Genomic DNA, 27,435 nt, shown 5'->3' with positions numbered 1-27,435 from the left:
GTCTCAAGATGGAAATGGTATATTGTTGGCAGTTTTTGAACGGCTATTTAGGAGGCTTTGTGGGCGGAATAGAGAAGCTCCCATTGACTCCGTTGTTAGCTGACTTTTGCTAACGTTTATTTACGATTTAGAATGCATAAAAAATTGAAAAACGTGTTCTTGTCTTACACAAGGATTGTGAATTAGAGGAACATTCCAAAAGTAAAGTGCATTTGCCCTTTAACTGATTAAATATTTATTGTGGGGATGTCAATCGAATAAAAAGTGTGATTATTTTTTCATGATCTGTTGATTTTTCACATGAAATAAGTGCGCAAGTAGACAATCATGCTTGCTTTGAACAAAAGGTTGTTCAGAATCCAGATGAATAATACGTGTTATTCAGAATCACATCGCAATACTTAAACAGAAAGCTATGATGTATTTCTGTATGCCACTTTTCAAATGCTACGGTTTTAGTAGCATTCAGGGTTAGGCAAAATAGCAAGATTCCACATGACAGTTTGGACTTGGTTCTTTATTTTCCTGGGTTTGGAATCATTTTCTGTCCTGGGGCCTCATGTATTAAGAGTTGCGTGGATTTCTACCTAAAAATAACCTTTGAAATGATAGCTGCTGCTGTTTGACATATATCTTTAGAAGAGGTGGGTGACACAACTAACCCCAATATAAATATAATTTGTGTGAACATATTTTGTTCATACAGTAACCTGCTCACAGCCAGATTAGAGTTTCATGTGAAAATTACATTTTCCAGACTAAAGTGTACACCTATATATAAGTCGCAACATTTTAGAAGAAAAATAAACATATTCCACATATTAGCCACACCGGCTTATAAGCCACAGATATTTATATGTTGGGAAATGACTTATTTAAGTAGAAAGATTTGGTAAATGTTTATTTACATACCTTAATTGTTTCCAAACGGTGGCAGTAAAACGGCTGAACAAACAAAACAGACTAACTAGCTGTGGAAGCTAGCTCTCCAATCAGCTAAATAGACTCAATAACTCCACTGTGACATTTTGGGGAATTTACTGGGGAATTTGTGAAACTGAAACAATACAAAAAGAATGCCATCGTAAGTTAATAATACTAACACAGACACACGTGAACGTGTTAGCATATTAGCTAATGCTAACGACACTAACTTGATTACATCGCTATAGCGTGTACAAATATGCATGAAAACACTCCCTCATGGGACGGTTTAGTAAGTAAGATTTGTTGTAGTTACATTGTAAAACTTACAAACGCTGCTTGGAGTGATGAACGAAGAATCCATACGAGTTGAAATGCTATGGGCGAATAGAAGACAGAACGGCACTTGTACTTGAGGTTCAAGGCACTAAACAGAAGGAAATACTGTAGACGTTCACCCCGCAGGACCTGCACTGACCAAACCTTTCCAAGAGATGGCGCCATAGCGCTAACAATAACACATCTTATCAGTGTCTCGGTTTGTGTATTTAATGAAGACTATTTGTTGAACACAAACATTATGGCCGTTAGCGAAGAAAAAGCCATAAATTAGCTGCACCGTTTTATAAGCCACAGGGTGTAAAGCGTAGGGAAAAAAAGTAGCGGCTTGGACGGTAGGTAATATTTGGTTTGCAATCTATCAATTTTCTACCGCTTGTCCCTTTCGCGAAGAAAAATCCATAAATTAGCCGCACCGTTTTATAAGCCACAGGGTGTAAAGCGTAGGAAAAAAAGTAGCGGCTTGTACGGTAGGTAATATTTGGTTTGCAATCCATCAATTTTCTATCGCTTGTCCCTTTCGAGTTGGTGGTGGGTGCTGGAGCGTATCGCAGCTGCACTCGAGCGGAAGGCGGAGTAGACCCAGGATAAGTCGCCATCTTTTAAATGTAAACATGCGAGCTTATCAAAAAGTGTACGGAAGACTTTGACTCGTTTGATTACTCAATTTATTATTACAACCCAGGAGAGCTATTTGCGGTAGCAGCCGTACGTGACACGAAGTCGGGACATTCCTCCACCGTCTCCGGTGCACCACCGGCGGCTAAAAATGACTGGTGCTGGAGTCACAAGAACACACTGTGACAGCAATGGGTGGAAAAATTAAATACGTCCTCACAAATAAGAATATGAAGAATTAAATGCATTGAAGAAAAAGTACATTTTGTGTCCTTACCTTGATCTTTTTCATTGTTGAAATCAAATGTTGGCAAACACACCTGTGTGTGTCACCAAAGTACCCACAGCATGTATAAATGTGCATATGTGAAGCATGAAGTGGGCATGAGGCAGCGCACACTTCCACGTCAAGTTCACAGCACTTTTACTTTCTGTCCCTTGTCCTTCCAGCACAGCTGTGTTCCACATTGTTAATTAGTCCTATTTAGTTCCATCTTGTTCCTTCCTACAGTGCTGCGTCATTATTTTCTGTATGCCAAAGTGTGTTGTTGCATAAGTTCCTGCTAGACCTGATTACTTTTATTTTGCCTGGTATCTCATAGAGGTACTTCCTGCTTGCACGTTGCTTACCTTCTCTGCATCCTGGGGTTACGTCACACACAAATTTTCTCCAAAAATATGTCTTGGTTTTTATGCACTCTCGGTTTTAGTACGCTTAAAAACACTCTCTTTTTGTATTAGGTATGGCTGCAAATTAAGCCAGCACAGAGCCAAATGAGGTTGTAGCAGACAGTATACCGCATTTTTCAGACTATAAGTCGCTCCGGAGTATAAGTCGCACCGGCCGAAAATGCATAATAAAGAAGGAAAAAAACATATATAAGTCGCACTGGAGTATAAGTCGCATTTTTGGGAGAAATTTATTTGATAAAACCCAACACCAAGAATAGACCTTTGAAAGGCAATTTAAAATAAATAAAGAATAGTGAACAACAGGCTGAATAAGTGTACGTTATATGAGGCATAAATAACCAACTGAGAACGTGCCTGGTATGTTAACGTAACATATTATGGTAAGAGTCATTCAAATAACTATAACATATAGAACATGCTATACGTTTACCAAACAATCTGTCACTCCTAATCGCTAAATCCCATGAAATCTTATACGTCTAGTCTCTTACGTGAATGAGCTAAATAATATTATTTGATATTTTACGATAATGTGTTAATAATTTCACACATAAGTCGCTCCTGAATATAAGTCGCACCCCGGCCAAACTATGAACAAAACTGCGACTTATAGTCAGAAAAATATGGTAGTTTAGTTGAAGTCAACGAAAGCTTAGAGTCTGTGTTTACATAGTGTCACTGAACGCACCGCTACAATAAGTCTGGTCAAACAATCAAGGGTGTAACATGGCCTGTTTGTAGTTTAATAGCACAGAGCTGTCATGTGAGCACGCAAACATTATTTGTGCGTTCGTAGCTCTAACCAGAGTACCAGCACTTTGATTAAGAAGGTGAGAAACATTATTGAATACGCCCTCTGTAGACCTTGAAGTGCGTATTGCAAAGCGAACTGCAGAGCTGTGGTTAGTCCGCTTGTTACTATATCATTTCCAGGGTTTTCTGCTTGGGGAAAGCAAACAAAATGTCAACCGAGGAGCATTTCACCGAGGACATTTGCGAATATGAATTGTTTATACAATACTACAAAGATTGCCTCGACTCGTTTAGGGGTTGCACAGTCCACCCTCACGAACAACCTTCGGGTTCGAAGCGATGTGTGATTTAAAAGTGACCGTTGTTTCAAAAGGATCAGTTCCAGCTCCAACATTAAAGTGGGTGTGGCTTAGGACGCCATTGTTTACTACAAGTTTAAAACCACTGCTACACAAAGGAAGCTCTCTCTCTCTCTCTCTCTCTCTCTCTCTCTCTCTCTCTCTCTCTCTCTCTCTCTCTCTCTCTCTCTCTCTCTCTCTCTCTCTCTCTCTGTCTCTCTGTCTCTCTCTTGTCTCTCTGTCTCTCTGTCTCTGTGCAAGCCAGTCAAGAGTTGTGGTTGCTCACAAAGAAAAACACTGTCTCTTAGTGTTTTGGAAGAGAATTGCAAGTCACACGCCAGCCCCCGGGGAAGAGCTATAAACTCACCAAAACGTTGTCAAGCAGTGTGACGCAAGAGTATATTGCAGCCTTGCGTGCTCATCGCCGGCAAGACTATTTAATAAAAGGGTAAAATCATATAATGGTATAAATATAGATTACCGTATTTTTCGGAGTATAAGTCGCACCTGCCCAAAATGCATAATAAAAAAGGAAAAAAACATATATAAGTTGCACTGGAGCCCGGCCAAACTATGAAAAAAACTGTGACTTATAGTCCGAAAAATCCGGTATATATAATGTATAACAATACATATTATTATTGAATGGTTGATTAAATTATACATTTATATATATATATATATATATATATATATATATATATATATATATATATATATATATATATATACACCGTATTTTTCGGACTATAAGTCGCAGTTTTTTTCATAGTTTGGCCGGGGGAGGATGTTTTTTTCCTTATTCATTATGCATTTTCGGCCGGTGCGACTTATACTCCGGAGCGACTTATACTCCAAAAAATACGGTGTGTATATATATATATATATATATATATATATATATATATATATATATATATATATATATATATATCATCCATCTCATTTGTCATTTATAATTAGCATTTTGGATTTTTTTTCTGCATGTTAACATTTTTGGGTGTTTAATTAGATTGATTGGATTTGACATTTGTTTCCTCTTAAAATGTATTTTTCCAATATCCATACGATTCGGTTTTAACGGACACTTTGGAACAGCTTAATAAAGATCACCGAGGTATCGGGGTATTTTAGATCAGAAAAATCAGCTAACAGACAAAAATGATGTATGAATGGCCGCAGATGGATTTTATATCCATGCAGTTGTACTTTTGACATTATTTCTACTAACTAAATAATATTTTTGGACCATTTAAGTGAACTTGCATGATTACCATGGGCATCACATGTTAACGTTGGGAATGCAATAAGTATAACAGTGCAAAACTTTGTCTCAACAAGCAGCAACTCATGTTGACTTGCGTATTTTAAACACAAATAATCATAAAAAATAAACACCCCCTGTATTTTGCAGATCAACACAGGATCCTGCGGCCCACTTTTGTACAAACCCCGTTTCCATATGAGTTGGGAAATTGTGTTAGATGTAAATATAAACGGAATACAATGATTTGCAAATCCTTTTCAACCCATATTCAATTGAATGCACTACAAAGACAAGATATTTGATGTTGAAACTCATAAACTTTATTTATTTTTTGCAAATAATAATTAACTTAGAATTTCATGGCTGCAACACGTGCCAAAGTAGTTGGGAAAGGGCATGTTCACCACTGTGTTACATGGCCTTTCCTTTTAACAACACTCAGTAAACGTTTGGAAACTGAGGAGACACATTTTTTAAGCTTCTCAGGTGGAATTCTTTCCCATTCTTGCTTGATGTACAGCTTAAGTTGTTCAACAGTCCGGGGGTCTCCGTTGTGGTATTTTAGGCTTCATAATGCGCCACACATTTTCAATGGGAGACAGGTCTGGACTACAGGCAGGCCAGTCTAGTACCCGCACTCTTTTACTATGAAGCCACGTTGATGTAACCCGTGGCTTGGCATTGTCTTGCTGAAATAAGCAGGGGCGTCCATGGTAACGTTGCTTGGATGGCAACATATGTTGCTCCAAAACCTGTATGTACCTTTCAGCATTAATGGCGCCTTCACAGATGTGTAAGTTACCCATGTCTTGGGCACTAATACACCCCCATACCATCACAGATGCTGGCTTTTCAACTTTGCGCCTATAACAATCCGGATGGTTCTATTCCTCTTTGGTCCGGAGGACACGACGTCCACAGTTTCCAAAAACAATTTGAAATGTGGACTCGTCAGACAACAGAACACTTTGTAACAGTCCATCTTAGATGAGCTCAGGCCCAGCGAAGCCGACGGCGTTTCTGGGTGTTGTTGATAAATGGTTTTCGCCTTGCATCGGAGAGTTTTAACTTGCACTTACAGATGTAGCGACCAACTGTAGTTACTGACAGTGGGTTTCTGAAGTGTTCCTGAGCCCATGTGGTGATATCCTTCACACACTGATGTCGCTTGTTGATGCAGTACAGCCTGAGGGATCGAAGGTCACGGGCTTAGCTGCTTACGTGCAGTGATTTCTCCAGATTCTCTGAACCCTTTGATGATATTACGGACCGTAGATGGTGAAATCCCTAGATTCCTTGCAATAGCTGGTTGAGAAAGGTTTTTCTTAAACTGTTCAACAATTTGCTCACGCATTTGTTGACAAAGTGGTGACCCTCGCCCCATCCTTGTTTGTGAATGACTGAGCGTTTCATGGAATCTACTTCTATACCCAATCATGGCACCCACCTGTTCCCAATGTGCCTGTTCACCTGTGGGATGTTCCAAATAAGTGTTTGATGAGCATTCCTCAACTTTATCAGTATTTATTGCCACCTTTCCCAACTTCTTTGTCACGTGTTGCGTGACAAATTCTAAAGTTAATTATTTGCAAAAAAAAAATGTTTATCAGTTTGAACATCAAATATGTAGTCTTTGTAGCATATTCAACTGAATATGGGTTGAAAATGATTTGCAAATCATTGTATTGCGTTTATATTTACATCTAACACAATTCCCCAACTCATATGGAAACAGGGTTTGTACATTTAGCCTTCATGCGGGTGTTTTTGTGACTATGCGTCTTTCGTGCAGCACTTGAGAAAGTTTAACGAACCGATCAGAGTGCGCTTGCTGCCGGAGACGTAACGCATTGCTGTGGTTTCTCCTTTCACAACCACCATAAACACAAATAATCTTCCTGCCAGTACAACCTTGTCTCTGCACTTTAAAGCTGAACCTTCCATTTATATTCACCTTTTAATGTAGCCATGCTGGTCCAACTGAAGGCGTTCCAGGTTCCTCGCTTCCTGTTTTTCCAAACCTAAGGACGGAATTTAATTTTTATTTAATTAGCGCCATTGTATTGATGCCATTTTCAGGTTTGTGATTGGTCGGGAAAAGCCAGGGGAGCAGAGTGAGGTGGCTCAGCTGATCCAGCAAACTTTGGAACAGGAGCGATGGCAGCGAGAGATGATGGAGCAGCGCTACAAACAGTACATGGACGAGGATGAGGAGGTGAGGTCAACTGATAACACGCTGGGCAGTATTGATTGCAGCATTAATCATTGCAAGTGACAGCCTGGAAATGGGAGAACAGGTGGAATTCGCAGTCGTAACTAGTGTTGACTCTTCTGGGGGGACTACTGTACTTTACACCACTGTAAATACGTCTCTGTGGGAATTGTTGCCCATTCATGCAGAAGAACATTTGTGAGGTCATTGAGGCTCAATCCCAAAGGTGATTAAAAGGCTTGAGGTCAAGGCAGTGTGTTTACATGTGTGTTGCTGGCAGTAATTCCAAATTTAGTCCAGCTTCTCCACCTGGTGGCCACACAGAGCAACTCCACTTTAGGTACACAATTCTTTACCTCAGGGGTGCCCACACTTTTCTGCAGGCGAGCTACTTTTCAATTGACCAAATCCAGGGGATCTACCTCATTCATATTGATTGATTGAATTATTTATTTCAAACCTGCACAGTACAATAACACACTTTTTTTCTTCTTTTTTTTTTACACTTTGGCAGGGACATTTATGCAAGGCTTGAAAAGGGGTTGGATGAAGCAGATGCTTATAATATCCCAACCCCTCTTATTTATTTATGCACTGCAAAAAGTCAGTGTTCAAAAACAAGAAAAAAAATTACAAAAATGAGGGGTATTTTATTTGAACTAAGCAAAATTATCTGCCAATAGAACAAGAAAATGTGGCTTGTCCCACTATGCAAATCTAACCACCTTAAATTATCATTTGTCCCAGCCTCCAGAATGTTAATACATAGGTTAGCACTTTTTTAGCACATAGCACTTTAGCACATAGCACTTAGAACTAAGCACTTTAGCACACAGCACTTTATCCATGAGCTCTAGTGCAATGCACACTGGTACTTTATCTTTATCTCCATACTGTAGATTTTATGCCTACATCAAAGTGCCACCTATGTCTATCAAGCTCCGTGTTCTGATGCTTAAATGTTAGTTGTCTGGTTGTGGTTGTGTCTGTGCTTGTGTTTTTGTGTATGTTAAGAAAGCAATGATGCACTGTGCCCAAGACAAATTTCCCCACGGGGACAATAAAGTTGAACCTTGAACCTTGTCAAGACTTTCCAAAACAAGTAAAATTAGCTAACCTCAATGAACCCCAAAAATACCTTAGAATAAGTATATTCTCACTAATAACAAGTGCACTTTTCTTGGTAGAAAAAAAAGAGACTTTCTTGCTCAATATGTTGAAAAATATTCTTAAATTAAGTAAATGCTAGTGCCATTATCTTGACATAATGATATGCGCTCGGCATCATGATTTTTTTTTTTCATGCTTGAAGTAGGAAATTATTACTTTAAAAAAGTAGTTTTATACTTGTGAGTGTTGATGACACAGCTTTGCATCAGTTGATATTCTAGTTTTACTCAATATAGGTCATACAATCTCAGCAGCAAGCTGTAATATCTTACTGAGATAATTTCGGACCAAAACCCTTAAAACAAGTAAAACACTCGAACATAAAATCTGCTCAGCAAGAATAATTATCTTATCAGACAGAAAATAAGCAAATATCACCCTTATTTGAGATATTTAATCTTACTTAGATTTCAGTTTTTTCAGTGTGAAAGAGATGTTTTTGTTAACAAGTTAAATGTGTTTAATGATAATACAAGCATGTTTAACACATAGATTCCTCTCTTTCATGAAGACAAAAATATAAGTTGGTGTATTAGCTGATTCTGATGACTTGCATTGATGGTAATCAGACAGTGATGATAACGTCCACATTTTCAAATGGAAGAGAAAAAAAGTCCTCCTTTCTGTCCAATACCACATGAAAGTGGTTGCTTTTTGCCATCTTATTTGTCCAGCTTCCATACTCCTTTTTATACACTTTACAAGAAATACATTGGCGGCAAACTCCGTAGCTCGCTAGCTTGTGCACGCCGGCTTTCTGAGACTCTTATTTTGTTAGCGCAGGCAGGATGAAGCAGCGCTTTTATTGTGAATATAGGAACTGTGCAGTCGTTCTTTAGAGTTTTGACGGCAGCTACGGCGCAAGAGTCTGTTGAAATAAAAAGTGTTTCTCGCCTTCCTGTCGGTCGTTTTTTATTAATAATGATCTGGCAGCAGCCAGCGTCATCTCACAAGATTCTTGGGTGCTGTAAATGTCAATCAAGTGACGAAAGTGACCTCTTAGTAAAAATTGATGTCTAATTTTTAGGTCTATTTTTTTAATGCCTGGCTGCCGATGGACTGACACACCCTCCACCATCGACCGGTATCTTGCGATCGATGTAATGGCACACCTGTTTTACCTGGACATTATTTTGTAGACAGCAGGGTTGTACAGTATAGACCAGTGGTTCTCAAATGGGGGTACTTGAAGGTATGCCAAGGGGTACGTGAGATTTTTTTTAAATGTCTGTCAAAAAGAACTGTGAAAAGAAATGCAACAATGCAATATTCAGTGTTGACAGCTCGATTTTTTGTGGACATGTTCCAGAAATATTGATGTTAAAGATTTCTTTCATGAATCCAGATGGATCTCTATTACAATCCCCAAAGAGGGCACTTTAAGTTGATTATTACTTCTATGTGTAGAAATCTTTATTTATAATTGAATCACTTGTTTATTTTTCAACAAGTTTTTAGTTATTTTTATATCTTTTTTTCCAAATAGTTCAAGAAAGACCACAACAAATGAGCAATATTTTGCACTGTTATACAATTTAATAAATCAGAAACTGATGACATAGTGCTGTATTTTACTTTATCTCTTTTTTTTTCAACCAAAAATGCTTTACTCTGATTAGGGGGTACTTGAATTAAAACAAAATTCACAGGGGGTACATCACTGAAAAAAGGTTGAGAACCACTGGTATAGACTATATGATATAAATTACATAAATGTTGCCGACAATAGAGCTTTTATCTCTATCATTATGGTGCGTCCTCAAAGAATAGGGTTGGCGGATTGATTACAAATATTGACAGTAAGAATACCAAGTATAGTACCAATATATGGTCGATACTACAATGATTATATCCTACTCTAATACCCTACTGTGCAATATTACCATTCGAGTGCAATACGTCCGACACTGATTGTTATTTATTACTCCGGTACTCTTGTCTTGTTCTGTATATTGTACAGTATTTTGTATTTCTATAGTGTTTTGTATATTGTACAAGATTGCTTATTATTTTTATTGGATAGTAGTCTGTTTATTTCAATTGTTAGTTTTTTTCTTTATTACCTCTTGTGTAATTTATTTTTACGCCATATTTGTTCCCACTTCCGCACCTTAAATTGGAGTTCTTAATCTCGTTATATGCACATATAATGACAATAAAGTCCATTCTATTCTATTCTATTAGATGGATAATTGGTATTATCACAAATTGTTTGTTTTTTTGTTTTGTTTAAGGGGCAACAACCGAATAATTTAAATAAGGGCTAATAGTTGTTTTTGTTTGTTTACTTATTTTTCACTATTGACTTTATTTGGCTCAAGATATTGCATGTAATATAAGGGAATAAGGAAATAATTAGAAATATTTATTTGATATTGTTACACCGCCATCCGGGCAGCACGGTAGAAGAGGGGTTAGTCCGTGTGCCTCACAATACAAAGGTCCTGGGTTCGGGATCTTTCTTTGTGGAGTTTGCATGTTTTCCCTGTGACTGCGTGGGTTCCCTCCCACCTCCAAAGACATGCACCTAGGGACAGATTAATTGGCAACACTAAATGGTCCCTAGTGTGTGAATGTTGTCTATCTGTGTTGGCCCTGCGATGAGGTGGTGACTTGTCCAGGGTGTACCCCGCCTTCCGCCCAAATGCAGCTGAGATAGGCTCCAGCACCCCCAGCGACCCCGAAAGGGATAAGCGGTAGAAAATGGATGGATGGATGGACACCGCCATCCTGTGTTTTTGTCTGATTATAATTATGGTAAAAAAATGTAACCTTGAAATGTTGAAGTATTAGTAATGCTATGATCAATTCTTCCCCTGGAACTACTTGGCATTGCATCGATACACACATTTCTAGTATCGCTGAAAACTAATGTAAAGTATCCAAACAACAGAAGAATAAGTGCTTATTATATTTGACCAGAAGTGTAGATAGAACCATGGTACAAAAGGAAGTAAACATATTAACAGTAAATGAACAAGTAGATTAATAACAGTTTTGAGAAAATACAACTAGGAAAGATGCAGCATGTTAGCACATACGTCAGCCGCCAAACTAGGAGCCTTTGTAACCTCTTTTGAAATTGTTGTATTATCATTAATATACCAAATATCATTATTGCAGGAGGCTGCAACATATATTGTGATATAACATATTTATATTAGATATAAATGTATTGCCATATCGCCCATCCCGAGACTTGTTGTATTCTTTCAAGACGTTTACTATCAAGGTCTTACATAAGGGGTGAGCATGTACATATATTATCATTATGAGCTATGTTTAGTTGGACGTCCCTCAGACTGGCTAAATGACGTCGACATAAGCGGTTGTTGATAGAGATGTCCGATAATATCGGCAGCCCGATAAATGCTTTAAAATGTAATATCAGAAATTATCGGTATCAATTTCAAAGTTATCGGTATCGTGTACACGGACGTAGGGAGAAGTACAGAGCGCCAATAAACCTTAAAGACACTGCCTTTGCGTGCCGGCCCAGTCACATAATATCTACGGCTTTGCACACACACAAGTGAATGCAAATCATACTTAGTCAACAGCCATACAGGTCACACTACATACTTAGTCAACAGCCATACAGGTCACACTGAGGGTGGCCGTGTAAACAACTTTAACACTGTTACAAATATGCGCCACACTGTGAACCCACACCAAACAAGAATGACAAACACATTTCGGGAGAACATCCGCACCGTAACACAACATAAACACAACAGAACAAATACCCAGAACCCCTTGCAGCACTAACTCTTCCGGGACGCTACAATATACACCCCCCGCTACCCAATAACCCGCCCCACCTCAACCCCACCCACCCCCCCAACCCCCTTCATGTTCTCTCAGGGAGAGCATATCCCAAATTCCAAGCTGCTGTTTTGAGGCATGTTAAAAAAAATAATGCACTTTGTGACTTCAATAATAAATATGGCAGTGCCATGTTGGCATTTTTTTCCATAACTTGAGTTGATTTATTTTGGAAAACCTTGTTACATTGTTTAATGCATCCAGCGGGGCATCACAACAAAATTAGGCATAATGTCTTAATTCCACGACTGTATATATCGGTATCAGTTGATATCGGTATCGGTAATTAAGAGTTGGACGATATCGGATATCGGCAAAAAAGCCATTATCGGACATCTCTAGTTGTTGACATTACCGAAATCAAAACGAGCCATTGTTTGCTAATTGGCTACAGGCATTGGGCGATTGTTGACATGATTTTCCTCCATATATTTTTTTTTTTAGATTCTTCTCTTTGTATATTATATTTAATACAGTGGTACCTCATATGGTTGCTCAAAACATTTTTTTTTTTACATCTAAATCTCGATTCTTTTTTTATCCCAGTTCTAAATCCATTCATAATAAAACATTTAAAAAAAAGTTAGTTTTTAGGCCATCTCCACGCATATATACGTCGTACGTTAACAACCAAAAGAAGGTCTTGTAACCCTTGTCCTGTTTTGAACAGGTTCTATTATAATCACTGTATCAAATAATACATTGCGAGAATCGGTTTGAATCGAGAATCGTGTTGATTTGATTCTGAATTGAATTATTTTTTATTTATATATATATTTTTTTAAGGCCCTCTTTAATGCCCTTTTAGCCTTCATTTCATTACTGTTATTGCACTGGAGAATAATACAATCTGTTGATCAACTTGACATGCATTTGCATCACTGACAGAGTTCAGCAATGTGGTCTACATACAACACACAAAGACAAATATATGTTTCAAAGGGCCAATTTGTTTCAGGCCAGAACAATTTGACAAAACTATTTTAAATAGCTGCAACATAACATACACAAGTAACAAACAGCATAATAACAACATAGCTGTATAAAAAGGAAGGCACACACTACATACACAAAGCCTAACCAGGCGGTTTTTTTTGTAAAATAAAATGTCTGAAGCCCAGAACACTCTACACATTTCCCCAGTTTTAGTTTAGAGATAAGGAAAGATTGGCCTGGCCCACTAGCATCCCTCTTTATGTTTGTGAACTTTATAGTCTATACATTTAGAGTGGTGTGATGTGATAATCAAACACTCTAGAAGTCTAGAATGAAAGAGTATATAAGAGAATTGACAGAGTGTGTGTACCTTCACTGCGCAGTGCCTCGTTAAAATCCAGCCGCTGTTGCTTAGGAGGTGAAGTGTGTCTCTCTTTACTAGCTTCGTCGAAGCATGTTGCTTTTGTAGCTGTTTCAGCAGATTTGAATTGCTAGGATAGGATCTTTGATCCGAGACACAACTTACATTTAACTAAAATGTTCTTTTCTTTGTGGTCGACAAAAGAAAAGTAGTGAGAATATCTCCATGTTAAGAAACTCGGCTTCGGGCTTCGCCATGATGTCTTGTTAGTAAACACAGACACGCCCCCACATCTTCTGCAGCGCTCCAATAAAGTAACGCATTAGTCCAAACACTGATTATTGGTAATAGTTACTTACATAATGCCTTTTTTCAACTATTGCTTTTTCAGTTTTCTTGTCTAATGTTATATTTAGACACCAAAACACAACACCTTGGACCCACCGGCTATTGTGTGTGATATATACTGTATGAATGAGTCTGAACACCCTTGATGATGTCATACCTGCAGACAGGAGAATACGCCACTGACGAGGACGAGGAGATGAGTCCCATGTTTCCGAACTCCATTGAGGTTTTTGACCTGGCGGAGCAGCAGGAGTCGTTGTCTCCGGTGGAGCTGGACCCTGAAAAGCTGACCCATAAATTCAAGGAGGTACAGAGCATTGGACTTCTTTGGCAATTTATGGAATTAATGGCACTGTATGAAAAGTATTCCCTTCAGATGTACAGTGGAACCTCGGTTTACAAACTTAATTGGTTCTTGAACATGGTTCGTAAATAGAAAGGTTTGTATAGTGAAGCAAAGTTCCCCATAAGAAACAATGTAAATATGAATAACGGTCCAGCCTGGACTAAAGTCCATATTTTAGTTAAGGTTTGTACACAATATCAAGTGCTATACAGTACTGTATATCAAACAATCAACTTTCTATTTAGTAACAAGCAAAACTGTGCTCTATGCTGCCCTGGCAACACGTGCACACAGAAGCCACTATGGTGCCCTCACAATCGATCCAAAATCACAATAATCCTTTACCTTACCAAACATATTTCTACAATAATAAACATTTGAAAAAGTACTGTCCACCCACGTCGACAAGCAGCTGAATGAAAGAGACATGCAGAGAAAGACGGGGGCTGAAGTGGAGGGCTCCGCTCCGCCTCTTCTACAATGATGCGCCCTATTTTTTGGGCTACAGGCGCCAAACAAAATGAATGACTGAATGAAGTGTTGGTACACAGAGACATAGCTCACACACAGATGCATACTTGGACCCATCCAAAAGTAGAGGTAGGGGGGGTTTGTAAATGGAGGTTTCACTGTATTGATTGTTGTGCCATTTACTAACAATTCCTTCAAATAACGCATGTTTTTAACCATCTCCATCTACTGGCAGCTTCAGATCAAACATGCAGTCACACAAGCAGAAGTCCAGCTGCTCAAGAGGAAGGTAAGACCACATGATACTTGAGTCTTAATATAAATGACTGTACAGGACAGTGGAACCCGCTTATGTCCACCAAACCATCAACTATTTTCAGTGTGTACTCTGTAGATTATATACTGTCTTTCTATACTTTTTTCCTACACTTTGAACCCTGCGGCTTATTTATATGGATCTTTTGTTTTATTTGCTGAAGGCCATTATACAAATAATTTTTAAAAAAACAAGCAAATACACTAAAAAGGTGTGTTATTGATTGTGCTATGGCGCCATTTTTTGGATGAGTTCACCCACTGCAGGTGTTGCAGTATCCTTTCATTTAGTGCTTCGAACCGTAGAATCGGCATTCAGTCTTCAAGCCATCCATAGCGTTACTACTCGTATGGATTCTTCATTCATCACGCCCAGCAACGTTTGTAAGTTTTACAATATAACTAAAACATGGCGTAGTGTGTAGGGCGGCCGTTCCAGAAACCTGAGGTTTGCAGGTTCGCTCCCCGCCTCTTGCCATCCAAATCGCTGCCGTTGTGTCCTTGGGCAGGACACTTCACTCTTGCTCCCAGTGCCGCTCACACTGGTGAATGAATGATGAATGATGGGTGGTGGTTGGAGGGGCCGTAGGCTGCCGTCAGTCTACCCCAGGGCAGCTGTGGCGACAAAAGTAGCTTACCACCACCAGGTGTGAATGAATGATGGATTCTCACTAGAGATGTCCGATAAAGGCTTTTTTGCCGATATTCCGATATTGTCCAACTCTTAATTACCAATTCCGATATCAACCGATACCGATATATACAGTCGTGGAATTAACACATTATTATGCCTAATTTTGTTGCGATGCCCCGCTGGATGCATTAAACAATGTAACAAGGTTTTCCAAAATAAATCAACTCAAGTTATGGAAAAAAATGCCAACATGGCACTGCCGTATTTATTATTGAAGTCACAAAGTGTATATTGTGGCGTCCCGGAAGAGTTAGTGCTGCAAGGGGTTCTGGGTATTTGTTCTGTTGTGTTTATGTTGTGTTACGGTGCGGATGTTCTTCCGAAATGTGTTTGTCATTCTTGTTTGGTGTGGGTTCACAATGTGGCGCATATTTGTAACAGTGTTAAAGTTGTTTATACGGCCACCCTCAGTGTGACCTGTATGGCTGTCGACCAAGTATGCGTGCATTCACTTGTGTGTGAGAAAGGCCGTAGATATTATGTGACTGGGCCGGCACGCAAAGGCAGTGCCTTTAAGGTTTATTGGCGCTCTGTACTTCTCCCTACGTCCGTGTACACAGCGGTGTTTTAAAAAGTCATACATTTTACTTAAAAAAAAATTTTTTTTTAATGAATTTATTAATCAATCAACAAAACAATACCACAATAATGCAATCCAATTTCCAAAACCAAACCCGTGCCAGCAACATTAAGAACAACAATAAACAGAGCAATTGAGAGCAATTGAGGACACACAAACATAACACAGAACAATCCCAATGTAGTGAAACAAAAATTAACACTATCGACAACAGCATCAACACTAGTAACAATTTCAAAATAGCAGTGATTAAAAAAAAAAAAACCTCATTGATATTATCATTAAAAACAGTAATAAAAAATAATTAAAAAATTAGAAAAGAACAATAGTGTCACAGTGGCTTACACTTGCATCACATCTCATAAGCTTGACAACACAGTGTCCAATATTTTACTTTTTGAGACCGATACCGATAATTTCTGATATTACATTTTAAAGCGTTTATCGGCCGACGATATTATCGGACATCTCTAGTTCTCACTTCTCTTTGAAGCGCTTTGAGTGTCTAGAAAAGTGCTATATAAATCTAATCCATTATTATTATTATTATTATTATTATTAAAACTATTCATACTTAACTCAACCGTCCCATGTGTGATGTCTGTAGGAGTGTTTTTGTATCATGTACGTGCTATTGTACGGTAATGTAATGACGCCAGCGTTGTTAGCATTAGCTAATATGCTAACAAGTTTACGTGTTAGTATTAACTTACAATGGCATTCTTTTTGTATTTTCGGTTTCACAAATTCCTCATTAAATTCGCCAAGACGTCACCGTGGAGTTATTGAGTCTGTTTAGCTGATTGGAGAGCTAGCGGGTCCATGACTTCTGTTTTGTTTGATCAGCCGTTTTACTGCCGGTTTACAGGCACTGTTTGGAAACAATGAGGCATGTAAATAAACATTTACAAAATATTTTGTACCGGTATACTGTATATCTGCGGCTAATATATGTGGGGAAAATGTTTCCATAAATTTTAGTGGGTGCGGCTTATATACCAGTGCGCTTATAGTGCAAAAAATACGGTATGTACAAATTTAAATAAGCATACCAAATGTAATAAATGCAGCTCTGGTGTGATTTATAGTCTGGAAATTACCATTCCAGTTTTAGTTTAGCTTATGTCACATGGGTCAGCCAGTTTGATGGAGCGTGGGCATAAACGGGTTCCACTGTATCAGCAATAGCCATGTTGTGCTGCAGGGCAGTGGTCCCCAACCACCGGTCCGGGGACCGGTACCGGTCCGTGACGCATTTGCTACCGGGCCGCACATAAACATTAAATAATTTATGAAGGACTGCATTTTCTCCAACTTAACTTTGGCCTGTCCCACTAGACCAGGGGTGTCAAACTTGTTTTCATTGAGGGCCACACCGCAGTCAGGGCTGCAATGAGAGGGCCGCTTGTAACAGTAAATAATTAATGATTTTGCCTATGAATTTCCTTTTTTTATTTCTGACGTAAAGAGTAAAAAAAATCTGCGGATTTTACCACGGTTGGTTTTTTTTTTATTACTATTTTTACAACATACTATTGGAAATAGAAATACAGTACTGCTGTTTAATTTAATTTTTTACCATAATAAAATGTGGTACCATAAAATCGGTGGATCGGTTCGCAGCTGAGTGTGAAGCGACTGGGATGAGAATCAGCACCTCCAAGTCCGAGTCCATGGTTCTCGCCCGGAAAAGGGTGGAGTGCCATCTCCGGGTTGGGGAGGAGATCTTGCCCCAAGTGGAGGAGTTCAAGTACCTCGGAGTCTTGTTCACAAGTGGGGGAAGAGTGGATCGTGAGATCGACAGACGGATCGGTGCGGCGTCTTCAGTAATGCGGACGCTGTATCGATCCGTTGTGGTGAAGAAGGAGCTGAGCCGGAAGGCAAAGCTCTCAATTTACCGGTCGATCTATGTTCCCATCCTCACCTATGGTCATGAGCTTTGGGTTATGACCGAAAGGACAAGATCACGGGTACAAGCGGCCGAAATGAGTTTCCTCCGCCGGGTGGCGGGGCTCTCCCTTAGAGATAGGGTGAGAAGCTCTGTCATCCGGGAGGAGCTCAAAGTAAAGCCGCTGCTCCTCCACATCGAGAGGAGCCAGATGAGGTGGTTCGGGCATCTGGTCAGGATGCCACCCGAAAGCCTCCCTAGGGAGGTGTTTAGGGCACGTCCGACCGGTAGGAGGCCGCGGGGAAGACCCAGGACACGTTGGGAAGACTATGTCTCCCGGCTGGCCTGGGAACGCCTCGGGGTCCCACGGGAAGAGCTGGATGAAGTGGCTGGGGAGAGGGAAGTCTGGGCTTCCCTGCTTAGGCTGCTGCCCCCGCGACCCGACCTCGGATAAGCGGAAGAAGATGGATGGATGGATGGATGGTACCATAAAATCATCAACCGTGGATTTTACAGTAAAAAAAACAAAAAACTGACAGCTTAGTCGACAGAATTTTACTGTAAAAAAGACAAATATTGGTGGGTTTTTTTATATGCCTTAAAAAAACTCCCTAAATTTTACAGTAAAATCTATTGGTCATTTTTATCGTGTACAATTTGATGGATAACTTGCTTCGAAACCATAAGTTAAGCAGATTTTGGATTTTGACCAACAAAGTTAGATAATGTAATATTTGTTGCAATATTGGACACTTTTTTTTCCCCCTGTCAAACTAGGAAAAAACCCATAATACCTTTAGAAAGAAAATAAGAAAGTAAAGAAAGAAAATATAAGGTATTTTATTGAGACATTATTTCCAGGCTCATATAAAATGAGGTGAAGGGCCAGATCTGGCCCGCGGGCCTTGAGTTTGACACTTGTGCACTAGACACACCAATAAGCTTGTTTATAGATGTACAATAACACTCCTCATAGGAAGTTGTTCTAACTTTGTGACATAATACAATGCACATTAATGAACATAAATGTGACTGATTGTAGCCAAAGGCTGCTTTCCATCAGCAAAGAAACACGCCCACGGCTCCCACTCATTCAGCGCTATAGTGAGTTGTATTTTTCATGCACTTAATTTTGCTTTATTTATCTGTCACAAATGGAAAGCCGGTTCCTGAAAATAATGCCGACATTAAACCGGTCCGTGGCGCAAAAAAGGTTGGGGACCACTGCTGCAGGGGACACGTAGACTTAGGTTCCCTCCCCCGCTTTACCTTACGCTACCTTGCCTTTAACTCCAGCTGGCTCATGCGGAGCAGGATAAATTGCGTTGGCGAATGGAGCGCGCCCAGCTGGAACAAAGCATCCGAGACAGTAAAGAGAGGATGGAGAAACTGGAGGGGTACTGGATGGAAGCCCAGTCCCTGTGTAAGGTAATTTATTCTGACTATATTCCGTAAGGAGTAAGTATATTGTAAATCCCTGCAAGTGGTCATTTCTGACAGGGTGTGTTTATTTCCAGGCGGTGGATGAACACCTGAAGGAAACCCAGGCTCAGTACCAAACTTTAGAGAGAAAATACAGCAAAGCCAAGAGAATGATTAAAGAATATCAGCAGAAGTACGGAGAGAAAGGTCAAATAAAGGCTTTAGAGAATGTTGTCTAGGTGTTCATGTTTCTCTTTGCCTGCCTCGCAGGGAGATTGAGTACCTGAAGAAGGAGACGGCTCAGCGTCAAGAAGGAGAGGAGAGTGAGGCCTCGCACAAAGAGGAGGCAGACAACTTGCAGGAAAAGGTGAGTGGACTTCATTTTTTAGTTATTTTAAATTTAGATTCAGTCTTGAACGTACAGAGATCATTGCATATACACTGCAAAAAGAAAGAAAGAATATTACAAAAATGAGGGGTATTTTACTTGAACTAAGCAAAATTATCTGGCAATAGAACAAGAAAATTTGGCTTGTCAAGACTTTCCAAAACAAGTAAAATTAGCGAACCTCAATGAACCCAAAAATACCTTAAAATAAGTATATTCTCACTAATAACAAGTGCACTTTTCTTGATAGAAAAAACAAATATGAGACCTTTTTTCTCAATATGTTGAAAAATATTCTTAAAGTAAGTAAATGCTAGTGCCATTATCTTGACATAATGTTATGCGCTCGGCATTACATTTCTTGAAACCAGCAAACTTATACTAAAAACTAATGTATTGTTCTTAATGGAAAGGCAACAAGGCAACCGCTTGTTACTCTCGGGGTCTCCTAGACGCTCAGGCAAATCATATTGTCTAAAAATGCATTTTTCCATCGATATCATGACATCATCGCGCCAAGTGCGTGCTCTTTCAGTCAATTAGTGCACGAGGAATATATATATATATATATATATATATATATATATATATATATATATATATATATATATATATATATATATATATATATATATATATATATATATATTCAAGATTACAATAAAAAAATTTTTTGGCTGGGGGCCGGGCTGTATATATATATATATATATATATATATATATATATATATATATATATATATATATATATATATATATATATATATATATATATATATATATATATATACATACATACATACATACAGCCCGGCCCCCAGCCAAAAATGTTTTTATTGTAATCTTGAATAATTTATCTGAATGTGCATGAACTATTTCTGTTCAAAATAGTTAGAAATGTCACATGTTAAATGTTTAAATATTAACTGTCAGTATTTTCTATTGTTTCATTGGAAATAAAACAGCAAAGTCCATTTGGCTGTCATCTGTTTTAATTATGAGCCACAATTGTGTCAAAGTCATGATTTTTTTTTGTTCATGCTTGAAATAAGAAATTATTACTTTAAAAAAGTAGTTTTATACTTGTGAGTGTTGATGACACAGCTTTGCAACAGTTGATATTCTAGTTTCAAGCATGTTTTACTCAATATAGGTCATCAAATCTCAGCAACAAGCTGTAATGTCTTACTGAGATCATTAAGGACCAAAACACTTAAAACAAGTAAAACACTCTAACATAAAATCTGCTTAGTGAGAATAATTATCTTATCAGACAGAAAATAAGCAAAGATCACCCTTATTTGAGATATTTAATCTTACTTAGATTTCAGTTTTTGCAGTGCATTCACTTTATCATTTGTCTTGCTAATTGCATCTCATTGTGATACATTGTATTTACTGTCATTACTTCTTTGAGTTAGGACCCAAACAATGTCTCAAATTCACATATTGCACTGCAGCAATGTTATAATTACACATTCTGATCATGACTGAATAAGTGGAATTTACCAACTTCCCCACTAGAGGGAGCAACTACACTCTCGTTGTGCTTTGAGTCAGTTAAAGCAGCATTTGTGGAGTACTTTGTGGTGCTGATATTGATCACATACCAAATAAATAGCGGGCCAGTATGACATGGCTACTTAAAAAAAAAAACACTTCAAGAGTTAAAAACAGGAGAACATTTTCGTAAAATGAAAAAAAAATACTGACACTGGTACTTTTGAAAACATTGTTTTTTCTTTTAATTTGTTTCTCATGATTATTGGCAGAGTTGAAAAAACAGGATACACATTTTAGGGGAAAAAAAATAATTAACAAACAACAATTTGAGGTTGTTCCACTTTCAACACCTTCCACTCACCATGGACATTCTAACTACCATATTTTTCGGAGTATAAGTCGCACCGGAGTATAAGTCGCACCTGCCGATAATGCATAATAAAGAAGGAAAAAAACATATATAAGTCGCACTGGAGCCCAGCCAAACCATGAAAAAAACTGCGACTTATAGTCCGAAAAATACGGTACTATTTTCCAAGTTCAAAAAAATTCCAGGAATTCCAAAAATAGGCATCTCACAATTAGATTCCAATTCTTAGGGTGACAATTCAATTCAAAATCAATTTCTCGTAATGTATTATTGGGTATATAAATTATATTAACAGATTTTCCAAAACATGTTTCAGGTCACAAAAGCTCCTCTTGGCTGCTCACGTACCACTTTCACACGTAGGGTTGGACTAAAAACCTCTTTAAAAAAACGCTGTTTTTTACTTTATTTACAAAAGTTGCAGATTGTTAATCTAATAAAAGAAAACTCCAACCAAATCCCTGCTTCACAGTATTTAGAATAGAAATGTACAAAGCAATTAAGAAATACAAATACTAAAAAAAAGGAAAACCAAAAACGATTAACAGCAACACGTAGGGCTGCACGATCAATCGATATCAATGTTTTAATGAATGCGGTTAATAACTGCAAGAGGCTGAGGGTTTGTTTTTTTTCCACATTTGAGTGACAGACATTTGGCTAATCAGAATTGTTGAGCCTCGCGTTTGTCTCTCTCTCTCGCTTCAAACAGGAAGGAAGACGTCTTACTTTGTCCATCACTCTAAGCACGTTTATTTAAAAGTAGAAATGACTGAACAGAGTGACCCCTCTTTTCAGTCATTAACAATCTTTGTTTCAACCACACACACACACACACACACACACACACACACACACACACAGTACAGAGAGCCTTGCTACTCACCGCTGAGAAGTGCCGCAAACTAACACAAATTAATAGAAAAAAGATAATAAAGCCAAATGTCCCGTTGTGGGAATAGTTCAGCTCCAAATAGGATGGGCAATATGAGCCCATCAACACGAACCAACGAGTGAAAATGCTGTCGCGATCACGAGACAGCAACAAACAGACGTCCGACCTCCTTTTTCCATCTCGGAAAAAGAATGCACTTTAAGATGTTCAATTAGGGCTGGGCGATACGGCCTTTTATTAATATCTCAATATTTTTAGGCCATTTTTCTCAAAATCGTGCAGCCATAAGCAACAGTATCAATAATAATAATAATATCAAAAATTGTTGTTTAATACTTCAATCCAAACATTTACTTTTATGGAAAGTGAAAAAACTTATTTGAATATTTTACATCAATTCTCAAAAATTCTAAATTGATTTGGTATCGAAATCATTAAAAATGTGAATCCATTTTTTAGAGCACCGCAAATTACAATATTAACAAAAGTAATTCTGTTATTCCCTTTTATACAATTGAAGCAAAAATAAAGTCAATAGTGCAAAATATGTGAATAGAAGCCCATTGACTCTTATTCATAAACTTTAGCTATTTTCCTCCTAAGTCCTCCTGTGTCTGAGTTTGTAAACAATATATAACAACAACATTACATTTGTGAGTATAGTCGACTTAAAGGTGACATTTCAGGATGAAGCTAAAACTTTCCAAGTGAAATGCAGGTGTCCAACTGTTCTACCAGTGTTTCAGTTTCTCTAAGCTCGGCACCCACTTCCCTCTTGACAACATCCTGTTTGAAGCATCACCATGACGACGCGCTGTTGATCAATTGTTAGCTGTTGGTCTTGTGATGGACAGTTTAAAAAGCAATTCTAAATGAACCAGGACATTTATTGCTGCATTCATTCCCATAGCTTTTTGTGAATAGTGTAGCTGTAGGGCAGGGGTGTCCAAACTTTTTCACACTAAAAAATGCATGCAGCAGCCATTTTCATACCTTCATTTTCAAAATCAATACAATGTGTATATATTTTTTCTAAACTTGGGGCTCCCCTCAAGTTTGGTCCCAGGGGTCTGAAAAGGTGTCAGTCATTAAAATGTTAAAAAATAAGACATATTATTATCATTTTTTAAATATTATTCACCGCTTCAATCTATAATTTAACTTCAGGTCTATCTGTCGAACAAATTAAAAAAATATATAATTATGTTTTATGTCCTTTTTGTCAAAGAAAACAGTTTTTTAATGGCAATATTTCCCCGTCAACCCCCCACAATTGTGATTATTAATCGTGATTACAATATCCATCAAAATAATTGTAATTATTAATCGTGATTACAATATCCATCAAAATAATTGTGATTATTAATCGTGATTACAATATCCTTCAAAAATAATTGTGATTATTAATCGTGATTACAATATCCATCAAAATAATTGATATTGTAATCACGATTAATAATCACAATTATTTTGATGGATATTTTAATCACGATTAATAATCACAATTGTGGTGGGTTGACGGGGAAATATTGCATATTTTGTGTTTTTGCCATTAAAAATCAAATTAATCGTGAAATCAAGATAATTGTGATTACAATATCCATCAAAATAATCGTGATTATTAATCGTGATTAGAATATCAATCAAAATAATTGATATTCTAATCACGATTAATAATCACAATTATTTTGAAGGATATTGTAATCACGATTAATTACTATTAATCATGATTGGAATATAACTGATATTGTAATCACGATTAATAATCACAATTATTTTGATTGATATTCTAATCACGATTAATAATCACAATTATTTTGATTGATAGTGTAATCACGATTAATATTTTTTAATCGTGATTAGTATATCAATCAAAATAATTGATATTGTAATCATGATTAGAATATCAATCAAAATAATTGATATTGTAATCACGATTAATAATCACAATTATTTTGATTGATATTCTAATCACGATTAACAATCACAATTATTTTGATTGATAGTGTAATCACGATTAATATTTTTTAATCGTGATTAGTATATCAATCAAAATAATTGATATTGTAATCATGATTAAAAATCACAATTATTTTGATTGATATTCTAATCACGATTAATAATTATTAATCGTGATTAGAATATCAATCAAAATAATTGATATTGTAATCATGATTAATAATCACAATTATGTTGATTGATATTGTAATCACGATTAATAATCACAATTATTTTTGATTGATATTGTAATCACGATTAATAATCATTAATCGTGATTACTATCAATAAAAATAATTTATATTGTAATCATGATTAATAATCACAATTTTGATTGATATTCTAATCACGATTAGTAATTATTAATTGTGATTACAATAGCAATCAAAATAATTGATATTGTAATCACAATTAATCACAATTGTTTTGATTGATATTCTAATCACGATTAATAATCACAATCAATTTATATTGTAATCACGATTAATAATCACAATAAAAAATAATCATGATTTTTAATCGTGATTAAAATATCAATCAAAAATTATTGTTATTAGTCGTGATTATTTATTTTTGCCATCATCGTCTATCCGTGAAACATAGCTAAGAAACTGCAATAATTGCCATCCACCAACAGGGATGTAAGTGTAGCAGAAATAAGAGAAGTCACAAGTGTAGTCATCTGAGGAGAGGCTTGAAATTCACTAGCTGGGGCATAAAATCCATGTTTACGCTCTATAACCAAGATAAAGTCCATTTACATAATCAATGTTGAACTTTTGTAAGAAGCAGATGCTGGAGACATTCTTTAGATCAAGCCATGCACACAAGGTCTTTACTTGCTCAAAGAGCAGTTTATGATGTTATATATGCATAATTGTTCAAATATTTGGTAAAAGTCAAATAAAAGGATTATAAGAGCCGATCAGATCAACAAGTGGGCAGACTCCTTCAATTAAAAAAGTAAAACGTAAAGGTTTTGCAATTAAAGTTCTTTTGAACTCTGTATTTTAGGACAAAGATTTAGTGCAATTTATATTTTGGGGGGTCAAACATCTTTGAAAATTGATCTATAAAATAATTTCCAATTTAATTTTTACAACAGGCTAAACTTTTACCTTCGCTGCAGTAGCTTTGCATAAAATAAATACACAAACTAATAATACACATTATTTAAAAAAAGAAAGTAAAAAAATATATATAATTGTAAAGTCAAATTTAAAAAAAAGAAAAGTAAAAAATATATATATGAAGTGAATACAAAATTATAATCAAACATAAGTATATATATCAGAATAAGAAATATTCTGTGCAGGTTGTAGTCGTTGCATTCCTTGGCTTGTGCAGTTTAGTGGTAAAAAGTCCCGGCAGTGACATTGTTTAGGATTACTAAGGTGTGGCTCTGTCATCATAATTACACAGGACTGTCAGCCTACTGAATCTGCTACTTTTAGAGCAGTGGTGTCAAACTCCTTTTCATCACAGTGATGGCTCCCCTCAGAGGGCCACACTCGTACAAGTGAGTAATAAATGTATATAAAAAGGTATAAAAATGAATCTCATGGTATTTATATACCATTGCATTTGATTATTAATTTTTTTTACTGTAAATCCTAAGTCGCCAGGATTTTATTGTAAAATGTTTTGTTTTTTTGCTACCACTGTTTTTTTTACAGTAAAATTCTTGCAACACAGCGACCAGTTTTTAATCCTCAAATCTATAATTGTTTTTGCAGTGTATTTAATGCAAATAGAACAACGGTACCAGTGTTTTTTTAACAGTAAAGTTCGGCTACTGAGTGGCCAGTTTTATTTGACTATAAAATGCTGTCATTTTTACAATGTTTACTTGTTTTGAAATCAAGTCCAAAGTTGGTAATCAAAACGACAACAAAGATGCACGTTACAATCAAACAGCAGGTGTGTAATAAGTACAACACTTACAGTATACACTCTTTGGAAGGCGCAACAAAAGACGATATTCATCTTAATGACAAAGACAACATAGCTCAGCCCAGAGCTGTGTCTAGAGCAGTGTTTTTCAACCACCGTGCCGCGGCACAGGATACAATCTGGTGTGCCGTGGGAAATTGTCTAATTTCACCTATTTGGGTTAAAAATATTTTTTGCAAACCAGTTATTTTAATCTGCAAATGATGTGTTGTTGTTGAGTGTCGGTGCTGTCTAGAGCTCGGCAGAGTAACTGTGTAATACTCTTCCGTATCAGTAGGTGGCAGCCGGTAGCTCATTGCTTTGTAGATGTCAGAAACAGCGGGAGACAGTGTGCAGGTAAAAGTGTTTAATGCTTAAACCAAAAATAAACAAACGGTGAGTGCCCCTAAGAAAAGGCATTGAAGCTTAGGGAAGGCTATGCAGAACCAAACTAAAACTGAACTGGCTACAAAGTAAACAAAAACAGAATGCTGGACGACCGCAAAGACTTACTGTGGAGCAAAGACAATGTACAACCGAACATGACATGACAATCAACAATGTCCCCACAAAGAAGGATAAAAACAACTGAAATATTCTTGATTGCTAAAACAAAGTAGATGCGGGAAATATTGCTCAAAGGAAGACATGAAACTGCTACAGGAAAATACCAAAAAAAGAGAAAAAGCCACCAAAATAGGAGCGCAAGACAAGAACTAAAACACTACACACAGGAAAACAGCAAAAACCTCAAAATAAGTCAGGGCGTGATGTGACAGGTGGTGACAGTACACCTACTTTGAGACAAGAGCTCTAGTGATGCATGCTTGGTTATGGTTTGAAGTCATA

General features: G+C 37.3%; 1 protein-coding gene across 4 annotated transcripts in view; it reads left to right on the top strand.

Moving 5' to 3' along the window:
- Positions 1-27,435, top strand: part of LOC133615244 (neurabin-2-like) — a 137,140-nt gene that overhangs the window by 104,341 nt on the left and 5,364 nt on the right. For all 4 annotated transcript variants that reach the window (XM_061973691.2, XM_061973690.2, XM_061973692.2 and 1 more), the window contains 6 exons: positions 7,012-7,147; positions 13,948-14,091; positions 14,837-14,890; positions 19,375-19,506; positions 19,596-19,693; positions 19,771-19,867. In XM_061973691.2, coding sequence (XP_061829675.2) covers positions 7,012-7,147; positions 13,948-14,091; positions 14,837-14,890; positions 19,375-19,506; positions 19,596-19,693; positions 19,771-19,867 — 661 coding nt within the window. The remainder of the gene's footprint in view (positions 1-7,011; positions 7,148-13,947; positions 14,092-14,836; positions 14,891-19,374; positions 19,507-19,595; positions 19,694-19,770; positions 19,868-27,435) is intronic.

The sequence above is a fragment of the Nerophis lumbriciformis genome, linkage group LG22 (assembly GCF_033978685.3).
Source record: "Nerophis lumbriciformis linkage group LG22, RoL_Nlum_v2.1, whole genome shotgun sequence".
Lineage (NCBI taxonomy): Eukaryota > Metazoa > Chordata > Actinopteri > Syngnathiformes > Syngnathidae > Nerophis > Nerophis lumbriciformis.
Note: the sequence above shows the minus strand (reverse complement) of the source record. Positions and strands in the feature narration are given on the sequence as shown.